At 40.7% G+C, this 18,013-nt stretch overlaps 1 protein-coding gene across 7 annotated transcripts in view; it reads left to right on the plus strand.

Annotated features, from left to right (window-relative positions):
• The first annotated feature begins 3,729 nt into the window (after nucleotides 1-3,729).
• The window catches only part of GRIK1 (glutamate ionotropic receptor kainate type subunit 1), a 363,547-nt gene continuing 349,263 nt past the window's right edge, over nucleotides 3,730-18,013 (plus strand). The window contains exon 1 of one of the 7 annotated variants that reach the window (XM_084800831.1): nucleotides 3,730-4,324. In XM_084800831.1, coding sequence (XP_084656957.1) covers nucleotides 4,207-4,324 — 118 coding nt within the window. In that variant the 5' untranslated portion in view covers nucleotides 3,730-4,206. The remainder of the gene's footprint in view (nucleotides 4,325-18,013) is intronic. The other 6 variants (XM_084800829.1, XM_084800830.1, XM_084800825.1 and 3 more) reach the window with 6 other exon arrangements.

The raw sequence follows: 18,013 nt of genomic DNA on the forward strand, positions 1-18,013 counted from the left end.
TCCATGTGACTTTCACTGTTTTTCCAAAAGGATCTGAGAATCCAGGAGGACCATGTGGGATAACCTTTTCCTGTCTTGTTTTTCACCTGTAAGTGCAATGTAATGCTGTCACACACATTTCTTTGGCTACAACCACAGTATTCATCCTCATTGAAAAGGTCTGTGTAAGCCAATGTAAAAGAATCTAGAAATGGGTATGATACACAAGCTACTAGTGAGGGGGTTGGTTGGTTGATTGGTTGGTTGGTTGGTTGTTGTTGCTTTAAATTAATCCATTAAAAAATTAGAATGTTCTAAAACCTAGACCAAAACAGTTCATCAGAAACCAACTTAGTTCTCAACCTTGAATTCCCAATCACTTGAAATATGGTGTCTCACCTACTATTCCCTGACTTTAGATATTCCAAGATGTGTGACTAGATGTGCTCAATAACATTCTTAAATTTAAAAATAAGCCAGTAGGGTTTTTTAGTCTTGTTTTAATAAATATTTACCAGTTTTTCATCAAAGGATCAATATGATAACAATCCTTCACAAACTCCTAAATTACATTCTTTCTTTTCTTTACACCTACAGTATGGCTTTCTAAAACTGATTAATTTTTTTTGTTTATGCCTGAAAGAAGACCCAGGGTCTCTAGCACTGAGCTATATTCTCACAGTCCACATTTCTATGTATTTCATACTAGCAGCAGCCATATTCCTACTGTGTGTGCAGGGCTTGGCACAATGTTACATGGGAAGTAAGTCATCAATAAATATGCATTTCATGGATGGATAGTTTGATAGGTATATGGGTGGATGGAGAGATGGATGCATGGATGGGTGGTGAGTGGATGGGTGGTTGGATGGATGGGGAGTGGATGGGTGGTTGGGTGGATGGGGAGTGGATGGGTGGTTGGATGGATGGGTGAGTGGATGGGTGGTTGGATGGATGGGGAGTGGATGGGTGGTTGGATGGATGGGGAGTGGATGGGTGGTTGGATGGATGGGGAGTGGATGGGTGGTTGGATGGATGGGGAGTGGATGGGTGGTTGGATGGATGGGGAGTGGATGGGTGGTTGGATGGATGGGGAGTGGATGGGTGGTTGGATGGATGGGGAGTGGATGGGTGGTTGGATGGATGGGTGAGTGGATGGGTGGTTGGATGGATGGGTGAGTGGATGGGTGGTTGGATGGATGGGGAGTGGATGGGTGGTTGGATGGATGGGGAGTGGATGGGTGGTTGGATGGATGGGTGAGTGGATGGGTGGTTGGATGGATGGGTGAGTGGATGGGTGGTTGGATGGATGGGGAGTGGATGGGTGGTTGGATGGATGGGGAGTGGATGGGTGGTTGGATGGATGGGGAGTGGATGGGTGGTTGGATGGATGGGGAGTGGATGGGTGGTTGGATGGATGGGGAGTGGATGGGTGAGTGGATGGATGGGGAGTGGATGGGTGGTTGGATGGATGGGGAGTGGATGGGTGAGTGGATGGATGGGGAGTGGATGGGTGGTTGGATGGGTGGGGAGTGGATGGGTGGTTGGATAGATGGGGAGTGGATGGGTGGTTGGATGGATGGGGAGTGGATGGGTGAGTGGATGGATGGGGAGTGGATGGGTGGTTGGATGGATGGGGAGTGGATGGGTGGTTGGATGGATGGGGAGTGGATGGGTGGTTGGATGGATGGGTGAGTGGATGGGTGGTTGGGTGGATGGGTGAGTGGATGGGTGGTTGGATGGATGGGTGAGTGGATGGGTGGTTGGGTGGATGGGGAGTGGATGGGTGAGTGGATGGGTGGTTGGATGGATGGGTGAGTGGATGGGTGGTTGGGTGGATGGGTGAGTGGATGGGTGGTTGGATGGATGGGTGAGTGGATGGGTGGTTGGGTGGATGGGGAGTGGATGGGTGAGTGGATGGGTGGTTGGATGGATGGGTGAGTGGATGGGTGGTTGGGTGGATGGGTGAGTGGATGGGTGGTTGGATGGATGGGTGGGTTAATGGAGATTATGACTCTATTTGGGGGAGATCATGTCATTTCTTGGTTCTATCTTGTCTTAGAAAAAGTCTAAAATAAGTTGAAGTTGTTTTTTTCTATAAATTCCATCTACTATTCTTCCTTTTGCATTTCTTCTTACTTAGTCAAGACTAAGAAGGCCCTCTTTCTTCATTATAAGACCTTCAGGTTTCTTCAGATAGCCACCTATGTCCTTGGTCCCTTTCATGGGTAAGGTGCACCCCCAGATCTGCCCAAATCCTCTTATCTGGGTACACATTCTATTACCTCAACTCTCATCCTGAAAATATGAGAACTGTACAATGTGACCTGCTAACTTCCATCAGTGAACTGTCCATCAGCCTCTCTAGAAGAGATGATGTGTTTTCCTCAAGATGGGCTCTTTAGGGAGCAGAGATGCTGCTACCACGTATCAGCTACTCAATATGTATTTGTGGAATAAATGAGGTTCTTTGTTGTTGTTGTTGTTGTTATGTTTTGTTTTGTTCTTAGTTTTGTATTTTTGTTTGTTTGTTTGGTTGGTTGGTTGATTTGATTTGGTTTGGTTTGGTTTTGAGACAGGGTTTTCCTGTGTAGCCTTAGCTACTCTGGACTCACTTTGTAGACCGGGCTGGCCTAGATGTCACAGAGATCCACCTGCCTCTACCTCCTTGAGTGCTGGGATTAAAGTTTTGCTCCACCATGCCTGGCTGGAATAAATAAGTTTTAAGATACACTGCTTTTAATTTTTTTTTCACACTATGGGTACACATAACTATGAATGAGGGTTTCTTTTATAATTAACACAATTTAGATCAACTTTCCAAATCCCTATTTAGGAAAAAAAAAAAGCGCACCTTGAGGTGTTCATACAGAACCAGCAAACATTTATATGGAACATTCCCCAGAAAGCTCAAAGGAAATTAAGCCAATACGAGCAAATGCTGATTTCCCCTGGGAAGTGTCCTTGTCTTTCTACAGAGAAATGGTCTCTAAACCTACATTGTTAAAATAGCCTATTTCCAGTGTTCAAATGTGACAGTCAAAAGAAATTAAGAAAAGCAGCATGCCCGAAGCTGCCTCTTTCTCAGTTCTGCGCTTGGAAATGGAAGCAATTTTCAAGACATTATCTCAGGTCTGGATAGCAAGAGTCCCTATAATCTTAAAATACTGAAGAGTACCTATTTCTCCTCCGTCCTCTTCCTCCTCCTCCTTCTCTCCTTTTCACTTCATCCTTGCTAGAGTTAAAAACGGAAACTCTGGTAATTTCTTAAATATCGCCCTCAGAGAATGTGATTTCCTAACACAGGCTAGGCATCTAAGACCCCCACATAGGTGCCTGGCCGCCATAAGACAGCCAGTCACAGGAGATAACAGAACTCCCTCTGCCTAGGGACCAATAGATTAGATTTCATCACTCTTGGGGAAGCAAGACTCAATGGACTTCCCAGCACTGCAGCGCAAAGTTGAGGGACAGTGACTGTGTGTGGGGTGTGTTGTGTGTGTGTGTGTGTGTGTGTGTGTGTGTGTGTGTGTGTGTGTGTGTGTCCCGCGCTCGTGCACGCGCGCGTACGCGCTACTGTGTGAGTGTATCTGGCTGGGTTAGTAGGGTTGGCTGGGGCGGGCAGTAAATAAAGGGTGGGGCCAGAGGGGAGGAGGGAAAGCAGGGCTGTGAAAGAAGGAAAAGCCCAGCTTGTATCCCGGTTAACCCGCTGGTGCTCATCCTGTTTGATCTGAGAGCGGTACCAACTCACCCAGCTCCCTCTCTCCTAGGGTGTCTTCTTCCCCCCCCCCTCCTCTCCTTTCCTCTCTGCATCCTGTACCCTCTACCCACTCCCCCATCCATTACTTCTGCATCTGACCAGAGGATGAATGAGTGAGGCGGTTCAGCTGATCAAGGTACCAACTTTCCTCAGCTGGTCTCTGGGCTCCAGGAGCAGGATCCTGCTGATTCTTGGAGGTATGCGGTCCATGGAGGAGGAGGAGGACGAGCAGTGATGGGCTAACGACCTGTGCAAGAAGCCCAAAGCAGCTCAGTCTCCAAAGCCCGCTCCACGTTCCCACGCGTGTTCCCTCCATCTCTCTCTCTCTCTCTCCTGAGAGCTGAGAGCGCTCTGTGTGCAGACTCGGAACATCCAGGGAGAATGAGGCGGGGACCCAACCCAAGTTGGGCGCATCTTGCGGGCGTGAGGCCACACTGTGTCTCGGCATGAATTAAGAAGCTTGGAAGATGGAGCGCAGCACAGTCCGCATCCAGCCCGGGCTCTGGACCAGGGACACCAGCTGGACACTCCTCTATTTCCTGTGCTACATCCTCCCTCAGACCGCCCCGCAAGTGCTCAGGATCGGTGAGTGAGCCCGCGGAAGCGCTCCAAGCTGTGAGCTCCAGGGATCGTGGTCGCTCCCTGTGGCCGGCAAAGGGGCAGCGCGTCCCGGGCAAGGCTGCGCGCGCTGGCACGGGGACGGGGAGTTAGGGATGATGGGGATCAGTGGGCGCCCAAACCTCTACAGCATAGTGGGAGTCAGTCGGTCACTGCTTCCTTCCTGACAGGTACGGGGCTTTCCCGGAATGTATGGTTGGCGGGTTTTTCAATCTGAGATCCAAGGACCAGAGCAATAGAGCGGGGATCCAGGCTCAATTAGGCTGGCTCCTACTCTAGGCATCAAATCACACGCACCTTTGACCACTTGAATTAGGTAATTGGGGCAGGGTGGGGGAGCGGGTAAAAATCTCTGTTCCAGGTGCCTAAATGGATGATCAGTCCGCTAGTCCAAGTCACACACAAGCATATCAGAACCTTAAGGATGGAAATCCCTGAACCGTTAGCACTTTACTCAAATCTTTCAAGTTTTCACCTCTAAATGGGGTTCTTTTGTATGGAGTCTGGAAAGCCTGGAGGTAGGTGTCCACTGGAAAGTTTGAGAGCGGTCACCAAATGAATACTAAAGTTTCCTTGCCCTGCCCAATCTTACCCCCCTGCAAGCCACCCAATCCCCAAACCAGACAACTTCCTAGGAAAGGTTAAGCTTAGATCTCCAAAGATATTAAAAAGAGTCAACCCTAAAGACCAGACTCCTGAGGTGTTGCAAATAGAGCGAAAGGCTAGCTAGCGTTATGAGCAGAATGGCCACTGTGGACTCATGGACCTGCATGCACAGCCTCTTCAACAAGACCTTGGTCAGGAGAGGTCTGCACTTTGGGCAGTGACACAACCTAAACTTTATCCTTTCGAACTACAGTAGTGTATCTCAATTTTCCGAGCGCCTTCTCCTTTCCTAGTCTCATTAGGAATGATCACAGGAAGAGCCATAGGTGAAGTTTTGACTGCTGGCGGGTCTCCCAGCTTCTCCCATCTCTCAGTTAGCAAAGAGTGAAACTTGGGGACTCATACTCTTTCTAGGAAATGACTGAGCGTGCTGGCACCTTGTATGGCATTTCCCAGTGAGGCTCCTAAGCAGTCCACATCCCTCGGTGACAACATTAGTACTTATCTTCAATTAGTGAGATGCTCAGAAAAATTCAGAATCTACTGCTTGCTTTATTTCCTTTGGACACTATGTCTCTTACACTCCCACTCCTCAATAAGCTTACTGTTTGAATTTTCTCTATGCATGTGAAGTTTAGTTTTTAAGGAAAGGAAAATAAAAAATACTAACTTTACATGTTTCTTCTTGACGGTAAGAGGAAATACACATTTATTGGACAGTTTAGACTCTAGTGATAGATTTCCAAACATTTCTTAAAACAATCACGATTATAACTAAAACAATCTTATAAAAACAATCTTTGGATGCTATCAAATGTTCTTAGTTTAGTAAAACAACAGTGTAAGGAATAGGAAGTGATGGAAATGGGAAATAATTTTCAGTGGTTATTAACTGAATAGGTGTGCTTTGCTTTTGTGGTATACATTTTGAAAATGACAACTGTGTGTTAGAAATTGCCCTGCCAAGTCCTAAACAATCACAATCAACCATTTAAAAATTGTTTTCAAAATGAAAACAACCAACATCATTCACTGACCTTATGACACCTGCCACAAAATAATCAATTTTTTTTCTGTAAATGTGAGCTACAACACATGAAGAAACATTCCATGTGCTGGTGTTTAAACGCAGTACACGTGCTTCCTGTCTATGATCCTGTGTGTCCTATTGTTGTCATGGGCACTAACAGTCTGCATATAAGGACCCACACATAGCTTTTATGAAAAAAGATTGAGCACCATGGAAACAAGCTTTATCTCAGAGGAAACCTGCCTTTTACAGTTTCTTGTCAGTCAAGTCCTATGTTGAATGCAAAATATCAAAGGAGCAGGGAACTAAACAAAACTCTGTGTGTGAGGAGAAGAAATAAAATTGTATTCATTTTCATCTCTTATTGTTTCTCTTCTTAACAAACTACCCAGCCAATCAACAAATGGGGACTCTTGATTATCAACTTATATGCTTGCTCAATAAACTTGAAATAGCTTGCAGAAAAGTTCAGGATAGACACCACACACTTATTATTGCCTTTGGATGGACAAGGCAGTCAAATGGTGGCTTGTAGCTTTGTTTAAACTTTGCATAAATTTTAGCAACTGAGAAAAGTGTAAATTTAGAATAATTTTCACATGTGCCATCTTAAAAGTTCTAGCTTGTGTGTACTGGGTGTATGTCTTCTAATACAATTGTATGGGTAATAATCTTGTATAAGGCTGAAAAACCACAATGGTCATCTCATAGAGTGTGGTACCCTAAAGAACACTCCTTCCTTGAAGTTTTCCAGCATCTTATAGAGGAAAAAACAAATGTGTGTAATTTCAGCCTTTTTGTATGACCTGGTGTATTTCAGGAAGCAGTTAGCTATCATACACATTTAGTTGACCTCTGAGCCTTACCATCATAGGCATCCTCTGAAATATCCAAATGTAGTACACTACCATTAATGGAGAAAATGTCATGCATGGGCATATATAAAGTAGAAGGTTCATTTACAATAAGAACAGAAAGATTCATTTACTAATATGTTTAGTCTATCATTTCAGCAGCCGTAACTATGAAGGGAAAGCATAGGACTAAGGGTGGCTATGCTTCCTGAAATAGGACTTAAGGGAACAAGTGGAAGCTTGGATGCCACCTCCATCACTCTCTGGGTGTGTGTCTCAGTGAGAGTTAGCCAATCTCAGCAGAACTTTGTAATTGCGTCTGAGAACTCAAATGAGAACTAACAGGAGCCTCAGCATCCCATTAATAAAATTAATAGGAACAGAAAATAAAATATAATATTAGGGGTCTTTAAGAAGTAGCTGAGTGTCAGTTGGGTCACTGCTGTTTTTTGCTTTTAAGTTATTTTCCTTGTTGACATTTTTGTTATGATCCTACATTTACATTTTACTATGCTTTGTTTACCAAACACTTACGACTTCCGTGTCTAAATCCCTCACCTGGAACTATCAGTACTGGCATCTGCTCTTCCTGTTTCATACAGGACAGTCAAACACCAATTCTGCCATTCACAACAAAGCAACTACATTACACAGTGTACCACATAGTTAAATATCCCATGTAAAGACAGAAATGGGCATCTTTATATGAAGAAATGGAAACATATAGTAGGTATATAATTGTTCAATTTCCTGTAATCTTTCTAAGAGGTTCAAATTATTTTTATATAGATTGTTTATGTTTTCTGTAGCATTATTTCTAAAAGACCTTAACAGAACAATACCCAAAGTTCCTAATTGCGTTTGTGTTGCCTGTATTTTTGCTGCCATGAAGTTCAGTATAAACACTAGATATTAATTTTTTTCCTTACATAGAGGAGGTAGTAAAAGAAAAGACAAATAAAAACATGTATCTCTAATCTTTAAGCCCTCATCCTTTTGAGTTAATATTCTTCCTTCAGTGCATACTGAGTGAATTATTATCTCCTGTGACACAGCAGTAAGGAGAAAGGATAGTCACAGATACCCCTCAAAGCTTATATAGGGGTAATTTAAAATCTACTATTATTTTAGCTTTTATCAAACTTATAATATTTCTCAAACATCATTTTGTAGGTGTTTCAGCTCATCTACTGCCGCTGATTTGCTTCATTTTGTAGAAAAGAAGAATCACATGAAGGTCCACAAATGCACAGAGTGTAGGCGGGTCATGCTGACAAATCAGGAAAGAGAACATAGAGGAGACTTTCCTGTGCTAAAAGATCTGCTTGGCTTAAACAGATTCACACTTGACACTGGCACTTCGGGAAGTGTATTGGCCCTCACGCTACCTTGAAATCCCCAGCTAGCCCTGGAAAGAATCCCGAAAGGTCGTGTCAGCTTAAAAAAAAAAAAGTAGAGTTTCTAGCTGGTCATAACACACTCCCAAAATCAACAGATCACTTGTCTTACAGTTCTCACTGTATCATTTGCTTTTAAGGCCAATATTGATTTTGTAAGCCTCGAGTTTATATCACATTCCTCTCAACTCTGGCTTCCTTTCTGTGGTTCGTGATCCCTGGTGTTCACTGTGAAACCATGTGGTTTGTTGACTCTGATTAAATTGTACCACTAATTTTCAGAAATGTGTGACTAGGAAGCTAGCTCTTCTGATATTTGGCTCTAAGTATCTTGCATTAAACTCCAGTGTACTGTGTATGGATCTGTGCATGGTCTTATACATCTGCATATACCATGCTGCAGTCAGACAGTACAAACAGGAGGTGTAGCCCATGCCTGTTAGATGTTTGGTGGTGAGACAGAGTGAATACGGTTCATATTTGATGCTCTTAACAGCAAGGGAATACGTTCTCTTTAGGAAACATTGGACAAATGTAATCAGCTTGGAGAGGAAATGTGATATCTATGCCCAGGAAACATTTTATTTTAGCTAGTAGCATGGTTGATTGAAGTGGTTTTGAAGAACAGCACTAGAGCCAGTGGCAGCAGAATGCAGCCTTCTTCCTCTCCGTCTTATTACTTGTACAACCAAGACTAGTGCCTATGTCCTGATAGATTGTAAAATCTATTTGTATCAGAAGACAGAGTGATGAAGAAACCTAAGAAGTAGATGCACGTATCTGACTGTCATTTTAAGACCGATCTAACATCAGGAGATCAGTTACAGACAGTTGAATTTGAGGCAAACGCCTCTTGGAAAGTGCATCTGTCATGTGCATGTGATGTGAAACTCAGTGAAGACACTTCCTCACTTTCTCTATTAGTGAATAGGACAGGAGGCCTGTGATCTAGGTCTCTTCCACCAATCTATCGTGTGAAATTGCCATTACTTAAGGAATCATGAAGTGTATTTGTATATTACAAATATATAATTTTGTATACTACAAATACATTGAAATCTTTCAGAGGAAAAAAAAACACCTTTCTTTTGTTTAAAATTGACCCCATTTTTACTGTCAGAAAGTTCTTATTGCATCTTAAATATCAATGTCCCACTAAATTTATCAGTCTAGAATGTGTTAGAGAAAGTGTTGACTAAAGGAATAAAAACAAAATAAAATGTCAGCACTTCTAAAACTCGTAGAACCAAAGCCCCACTGCACCATGAGTATAACTCAAATTCTGCACCCTTTTTTTGTTTGATGCATTTCTACAGAGACTCTAAGAGAGATTTAGAGACTCATGTTCATTGTGATTCCTGACTAAAAACACACTGTAATTTTTAAATTATATATTTATTCACTGAAGTAGAGTATTACATAGCATTCTGTGAGCGTGAGGTCAAAAGACAACTTTCCTTTAACCATATAGGTCCTGAGATCAAACTCAGGGTTTTTGTTTTGTTTTGTAGAAATCTGATGATTACTTCTTATTAATTTGGAGAATGGGATGTCATTATAATTTACTATTTTCATCTTACAATGCAAGAGAGGAAGGATTAATGTGAATTATTCAGTATACTGAACAAAGTCAAGAACAGTCAATGTTAAAGAAGAAGATCTATTTTATTGAATGTTGATTAAAACTCAATCTGTACAGGACTGATTATATGCACATATGGACTTCCTAGCTCTGTCAGCTGAGATGGCCTCACATAATGACATCCTAGAAGCCCCCTGTACAGCTAACACTCATGAATCCTCAGAGCAAAGGATGGTTTAGAACCACTGATAAAAATCAATTCCCTCTCCTAGTAAGAGGGAATAAGAAGGTGTTTTCTGAAGCGCCACTGACACTGTATGAAAATAACATAAAAGCTAATTGGATGGCCTCTCATTTACCTGCACTGGTGTAGAAATAAGTTAATATGGGTCAAGTTTCTCAAGGGAAAGAAAAAAAGAAAGGCAGGTGATGAGAGTCGTTATCATCAGTGGTAAATACTTGATAACATTTACACTTGATGTAGTGTGGTACAAAAGGAACTTTGACCACCTAGTTTTTCTTTCTCATTCCAATATAGTAAAAAAGCAAACGAATTCCAGCAAAGATCTTCCTTCTAAATAGGGAACCAATACTCATCAGAAGTGCCAAGGTCATCCATGGAAAGCATAGAAGAGTCACAGTGCAGAGAAGCCTACTGAGCCACAATGAGAAAGAAATGTAAAGTGCCATCCATACAATATCTCAGAGCAGAAAGTGATGTGAGGTTAAATCTAAGAACTTTGAATAAAAATCAATACTTTTTATTAATGATGTATTTATAAAGGCTTCTTAATTTTGATGAATATCCCATAGTAATGTATGGTGTAAATAGCAGGAGACGTTGAGTGGTATATGGAAGAATTCTGTGCACTATTTTCTCAATGCTTCAATGAATTAAAACCTTAGATGAGAGAAGCATGGGAGAATAGCAAAGTAGAAGGATCCAGAGGGTCCTAGAAACCTACAAGTAGAACATTATGATAGGCAGATTTGGGCACAGGGGTCCCGCTCAAACTAAGGCACCAGCCAAGGACAATACAGGCGGTAAACTTTAAACCCCTACCCAGATCTAGACAATGGACAGAACACTCTCCACAGTAGAGTGGAGAGTGGGATATTACTTTCTCACATACTCTGGTGCCTCAACTTTGACCATGTCCCCTGGAGGTGGAGACCTGGTGGCACTCAGAGGAAGGACAGCAGGTTACCAAGAAGAGACTTGATACCCTATGAGCATATACAGGGGGAAGAAGTCCCCATCAGGAACAGTCATAGGGGAGGGGAATAAGGGGAAAATGGGAGGGAGGGAAGAATGGGAGGATACAAGGGATGGGATAACCATTGAGATGTAACAAGAATAAATTAATAAAAAATTAAAAAAAAGAAGTAAAATATATTTAAACCAGATGTTTCAAAGCATATAAGGGCTTCTGGAATTATGTCCTCTCAGTACATAAAGATCTGTAAGTAATGTACTAAGAGAAATAGAAAAAATCCCATTTTATATAATATGTTTTCTAAGAATCCCATAAAAATAAAAGCAACAGTAAATTTTACAAAATTATCAACAAAATAAATTTTGATTAAAACGTCTATAGACAAAAATGTCTATATATCTTCCTTAGAATTCTACAAACAGATTATGAAAAACAGCTATTAACTGCTTCTACCCATTAACTTCTTGGTTTTCAACTATTATATGATCTTTATACTTAATTAAATGTAATTTAGCTATGAATATTGATTCAGGTTTTGCAACATACTCTGTCAAAGACATTAAGTGATGATATCCTTGAATGGAAACTTACAGCAATCTGTTTGCAAAATTCCTTTCTTAGCAAAATAGCTTAAATATGCCTTTAAAAATCAATACTCAATTCCCAGCGCTGATAAAGTATGTCATAATTCAAATTGGAAACGGATGGTAAAAATCAGGTCTGTTTTAAATGAGAACTCAATTGCAACATTTAAAGTTCAGCTTTCTTTTCTTTTCTTGTATCATGTATAATATATGCAAGGATATTAATAAGTAGGTGTGTGTGTGTTTATAGGCCAGAGGTCAACTATATTGGGTATTATTGTTCCTGTGCCAGCTACTTTGTTTTGTTGTTGTTGTTGTTGTTGTTCTTGGGTTTGTTTGGCTTATGAGATATTTTCTGATTGAAGACTGTCTCTTCAGTAGGCATCAGAGACTCACCAGGCTCTTCTTCCCTCCCAGGTCTGGAATGATAAACATATAAGCATATGCTATTATCCATGGCAAATATGTATATATTCCCCCATACTATCCAGGAAGCTTTTACCAACTAAACTGCCTCCTAGGTCTTTTTTTTTTTCTTTTTTCTTTTTTTTTCATTTTAAAGTTCTGAAACACTGGATTAGATATTTTGTAAATCAATAAACACAAGCTTCATTCTGATGCCCCTGCTATGTTTATATTTTAAAAGACGTGACCAGTGGATCTGTAAGGAGAGCTGTAACGGCAATATTTACCTTTTGAATCCTCGGAAGTTTGTGTTCTTTTTGTTCTTAGGATACATTAGGACCTTAAGGCTGTTTCTATATGTGTTCAATGCACTGTCAAGACCCCTTATAAACCATTGTAAATGTTCAACAGGAAAGAATGCCTAAGAAAATAATCATACAGACTTAAAGTATGAAAAAGCCACTAAATATGTAGCTTTCTAATATGTGGATTCTAAATATGCAGATTCTTTCTAATGAATCCATGCTTTAAAATGGAAAACACTTATAATGTAATACAGACCCAAGTATATGAGTTCACATTCCATATATAATTTGTTCTTTTTAAAGCTACTTCTCTTATTTTTTGAGATTCTAATATAATGTATCACTTCCTCCTTTTCCTTACTCTTTCCAAATCCTTCCATATACCTCTCTTGGATCTTTCAAAATCATGGTCTCTTTTGTTACCTACATGTATGTGTGTGTCTATATATAATATATACAATGTGCATACAATATATGTAAATATGATATATACATATCTCATTTACACATATTCCTAAATACATAAGAACAGTCGATATTATGTATGTTTTCAGCACTGACCATTTGGTATTGGATAATCAGGAGATGTGCTCTTCTGTGAAAGGGCTGTTTCTCCTGCTCTTAGCACTCATTAGTTGCCTATACTTCTCTGTGCTATAGATAAAAACTGAGAGTGAATGTGGCCAGGGGACATTTGTTCATTTTGTTAAGGCTGTGGACTGAGGAAATTTCTTTCATTTTGATTCCTGTCATTACTCTTATCCAATTTAAAGATGATTGGATAAGGCAGCCATCCTTCAGATTCTAGGTGATTGAAGCATCCATCTATATGCAGAAAAGCACAGTGAAAGGACACTGGCGTGAGAGTTCCTCCAGCTCCAGGAACTCCCAGCTTGCTTTTGGTGTAACATCTTTGAGTAGAGCCCCTCCCCTGTCCATCAGACTGTAGGTAGCAATGAGCAGGTGCCCCAATGCACATGTGCATCTAGTACCTTTGGGATGAATTGAGACACTGCTGTTGGCAGGCTATGCTGTGCCTGACATCGATAGGCACTGAGCCAATTACGTGGAACTGGGATCACTTTTCTGTCATTAAGCTTAACTAAGCACAAAAGCCAAAAATCCCACTGGGTCATATCAAGGTCCTCACTTTCAACTTAAAATGCACATGTATACACATATCTTTTTTTTTCTTTCTCCCTATGGAAGTCGAAGTTCTCTAAGGGAGAAACATCCCTCCAGGCTACCCAGTTTGATCCCCATTTTGGTGGTAACATCTAACTGCATTGTGTCTCTGCTCACATCCCTGACTGGACATGAGAGGGTCTCACCGTACAGAGCCTGTGCTCCTTCTTCCTCCATTCTTGACCCCAAACTTCCAGTGGCTATGAGAGACAGGGAGATGGATTCTTCTAATATCACACATTTACATTAACTCTGAGTGTTATGTGAAGCAAAACTTTCAAAATTACATCAATGAAAGAAGTTTACATTGTAATTGCCTGGCCTTTTAAAGAGGAAGCCAAGGTGATTAGAATCACCATCTTATCACTTTCTCTGTCTTCCTCTTTTTTTCTCTCTCTCTCTATTTACAAAGCTAATAGAGATGCTATGTAAGACACAAACATGAACATGGTAATTTTCTGTACAATATTTACATTCATATTTAAACATATAAAATGCAGTGTATGCAAATTGTCACACATATTAATTATATACATCATTATATTATATAATGCTACATATACTATTAATTGATTTTATATAATTGCATGCCTGGAGTTCGATGTATATTACCTACATCATGACAATCTTTTTGTTGTATGGACTTACATACAAATACTACATATATTCAAATATGAACATGGATAGACTTATATTGATACCCCAGTTGCATTTTCCCCTGTGCTTTAAATATTCTACCTGGTTAAAACAACATGAAACAGTAATTGTATTTTGAGTACCTGGGGAACGAGCCAAGAAGAAACCCCCTCACCCTAACTGCTGGTGCCAGAGGGCAGGGGAAGGGTGGGATGTGCAGAGAAGGGGGCCAGCTCAGTGTTGCTGAATCTCTTAAATTTCCTCAGGTTCTGTTTGCATTTGATGTTTGTTTTGTTTTGTTCTTTTGGGTTGTTTTGTTTTGTTGTTTTTGTTTTTGTTTTGTTTTGTTTTGTTTTTGAAACAAGGTCTCTTTGTGTAGCTGTGGCTCTCCTGGATTTGCTTTGTAGATCAGGTTGGCCTTGAACTCATAGAGATCAGCCTGCCTCTGCCTTCCAGAGTGCTGAGATTACAGTGGCCATGAGAACATCTCTTTAGTTATATTGAACAGAGAAGGCCTGGCTGTATTTATAATTCCACTGAGATGGATTGATGGAATTTTGCTACCTTTCTGGAATGTTTATCATAAGATATTCAAGACTAACTGATAAGGAAATTATCTCAAAGAAAAAACTGTTTAGAATAAAATACAACTAAAATATTTTAGATAACCATTTATTGTCATATACACTTGGTGTCTTCTTGGCACCACAAGTATTTTAGGAAAGAGAAATAAGATGCAGAAATTCCTTTGAACACTTCTAAAAGTCATACAAGTTTTTTAAAAAAAACAAAATATTGTATGTAATATATAAACAAAAAGTCATGTGAACTTTTTTCTAATTTTAAATTTTCTTATAATTTATTCATATTACATCCTGAATATTATTGCCTTGGTTGTATCTTCCCATTCCTCCCTCCCTCCTTCTTCCACCCGATTACCCTCCCCTAGACCTCTGATGGAGAGGCTTTTCTCTCACCAGTTGATCAGTCTGTCAGGTGTCATCAGGGTGGTGGGCTTCCCCTTCCTCTGTGTGCCCCCAAGGCCACCCCACCAAGGGGAAATGATCAAATCAGGCACCAGAGTTCATGTCAGAGCAGCTCTCCTAGCTCTCCCCACAACTCCTAGCTCTCCCCACAACCATAGAGTAGTTCACAATAGCGAAACTTCAAATAAATGAAAATAAGAGGCTTTAACCAAGAGTATTCAGCAATTTTAAAGCTCCATTTTATCATTAGAATAGGAACCTGAGGCTGCCATCAGTAACTGAGATTCCAGCAGTCAAACCATATTCAGAGCTCCCTTTTTTCCTTGCTATTTTCTTAACACCTTCATTTTCCTCATACAACTCATCTGAAAAGTGGGAAGGTTTATATGCAGATGAATGAAGACTAAGTGGCAAGTGAAATACATAATAATTTCAGAATGCAAAGATCACAATACCAATCAACATTATTTTAAAACGTAGGACAGTCCCATAAAATGTGAACTCGAAATGTGTTGTAAAGAAAGTCGATGTTGGAGGTGAATTAAAGCATCATCTGGTCAGGGCTCATGATTGGAGAGGCAAATCCAGGGACGTGCTATCAGCCAAGGAAACGCCAATAAAACATCTTAATAAAAATGTGTTAAGCTACACACGTCTACTTAGCTACTTTGCTTACAGAGCCCTTGACAGAGCAGCCTAGGAAAAGAAGGGTTTATTTGGCTCCGTGTGAGGGTTTAGTCCACACAGTGGGAAGGACATAGCAGCAGGAGCTCAAGACATCTGCTCACCTTGCATTTACCATCAGGAAGCGGAAAGGGCTAAATTATTCTGCTCAACTGGCTTCTCACCTTTATTCTTTCTGGAACTCCAGCCCATTTATTTTGCCACCAACACTTAAGAGTGAATCTTCTCACTCAAGACACCCAGTATAGGAACAAACCTCCCTACAAGTTGAAAAAAAAAATCAACATTGACCATTAAAGTAGTTTCACACTTTTGAACTTCATATTATGTAGGCATTTTTCTGATCAACTTTATCTTACAAATAGTTCAAAGTATCTTTATTTTTAAAAAGAACGCTGAAAAAACTGGCAACCATGAAAGAATGCTGTTCAGGATACCAATTCAGAATGCTTACCTTTGCATCCCCATGTTTTTCTTACTTTACGTTTTATTTTATGTTTTTTGGCATATTGCCTGTATATATGTACATCTCTATACCACTTTTGTGCCTGGGCCTCTTAAAGACCAGAGGGTTTGTTGAATCCCCTGGAACTGGAGTGACAGACGTTTGTGAGTCCCCATGTGGGTGTGAGGAATCAATCACATCCCAGGTCCTCTGGAAGCACAGCCTATGCTTTTAAATGCTGATTCATTTCCCCCAGCCTCTTGGCAAAGTACTTTTATTACTCTAACTTAATTGGGACAACTCAAACAAGTGCTCTGCGCTGCATAGGCTAAGCATGTGTGTACAGAGAATTATGTCTGAAGAATCGCATGTTTCACTCACTTTGTGAAAATTCCATATGACTATTACATCAGAAAAGAAGCCCGTATACATTGCTGGTGAGCTTCTGCCCACCCTATAGGTGGAGTGAGGAAGACTAAGAAGGACATCTGACTAATGTGATCCTCATAGAAGACCAAGACTGTAGAGCAGTTCCTGGAAAGCATGCGGAAGAAGCTTGTTCCAGTGTTCCTGTGGCCTGAGCTGTCTTCTGTTTCCTGTGAGGTCATCCTTCAAACAGACCTTAGGGATGTTAGTAGCTTTTGACCTTTCCTTTCCTCTCCTGAAGCAGAGGGTTGAATTTATGTTCCTGCCCTCTCTCCACCCTTTTCTTACTCATTTATTCATTCTTATATTTATAGCTACCCTTATTCTAAAAATATTTCAGGGGTTTACAGAGGTCAGATACAGATATTACAATCTGATAACGTGCACTAATGATGCAAAGGCAAGTGTGAAACGAGATGAAAACAGGGGAGTTTCCCTGAGGGGGAAAAAAATCCAACAAAGGACCAGAAAATGTATCTTCACTTTCAAGTAAAGGAAGATGAAAAAATAAGAAATACCCCATAGTTGAGAGGCGTTTGTTGATAGAAAAATTATGGCATTTTCAGGCTGAACACTATGTGGGAAATTCATCCTCCTGTCAAGATAAAGGGAGGCATAGGAACCTGTAGATAATGAGCCTGGGGTAAAGCACTGGTGCCTATCACACGTTTGCTTCTTATGAAGTGCTAAATGCACATTTATGGCAAGACACCAAGTGATACTGCCCAAGGGAGTCATTTCTTCAAGGAGTCAGAATACTTCCCTAAGGCCTGCAGGTGTGGCACATGGGTAGTCCGTATAGCTAGCATGTACAAGATCCTGCATTTGATTCCAAGCACTAAAGGGAGGGGTACTTCTCCAAAGCATCTTATTATAGCTTTTCATGCATCTTGGTTTGCTCTGACGGCCAACCAGGAGAACCAGAAGACTGTAGGTTACCACCGCAGACTCTAGTTCAGGTAAACAGCACAAAGTCAAAGGAAGGGGATAGTAATGGAGTGTGCATTAACACATGTGTGAATATCAGAAGGTAAGGATGAGGGTCTTCTGGGAAATTGAGAACGCCAAATGAGGTACATTGATGAATAGATCACCTCTTGCCCACATAGATGAAATACTTGGATTCAGGGCCAACATTTGATTCAGAAGACACTTACAAGTTCATATTCCATACACAAATGGGTGACAGGCTGGAAAACAAAGGTATAAACATTGTCAAGATTGATTCTCAATTTCATATGGAAGAGCAAAACCAGAATATCTAAAACAATCCTGTACAATAAAATATCTTCCAGGGGAATTTCCATCCCTGAT

This window comes from Acomys minous, assembly GCF_964271855.1.
Source record: "Acomys minous genome assembly, chromosome: 11".
In the NCBI taxonomy this organism is placed as follows: domain Eukaryota; kingdom Metazoa; phylum Chordata; class Mammalia; order Rodentia; family Muridae; genus Acomys; species Acomys minous.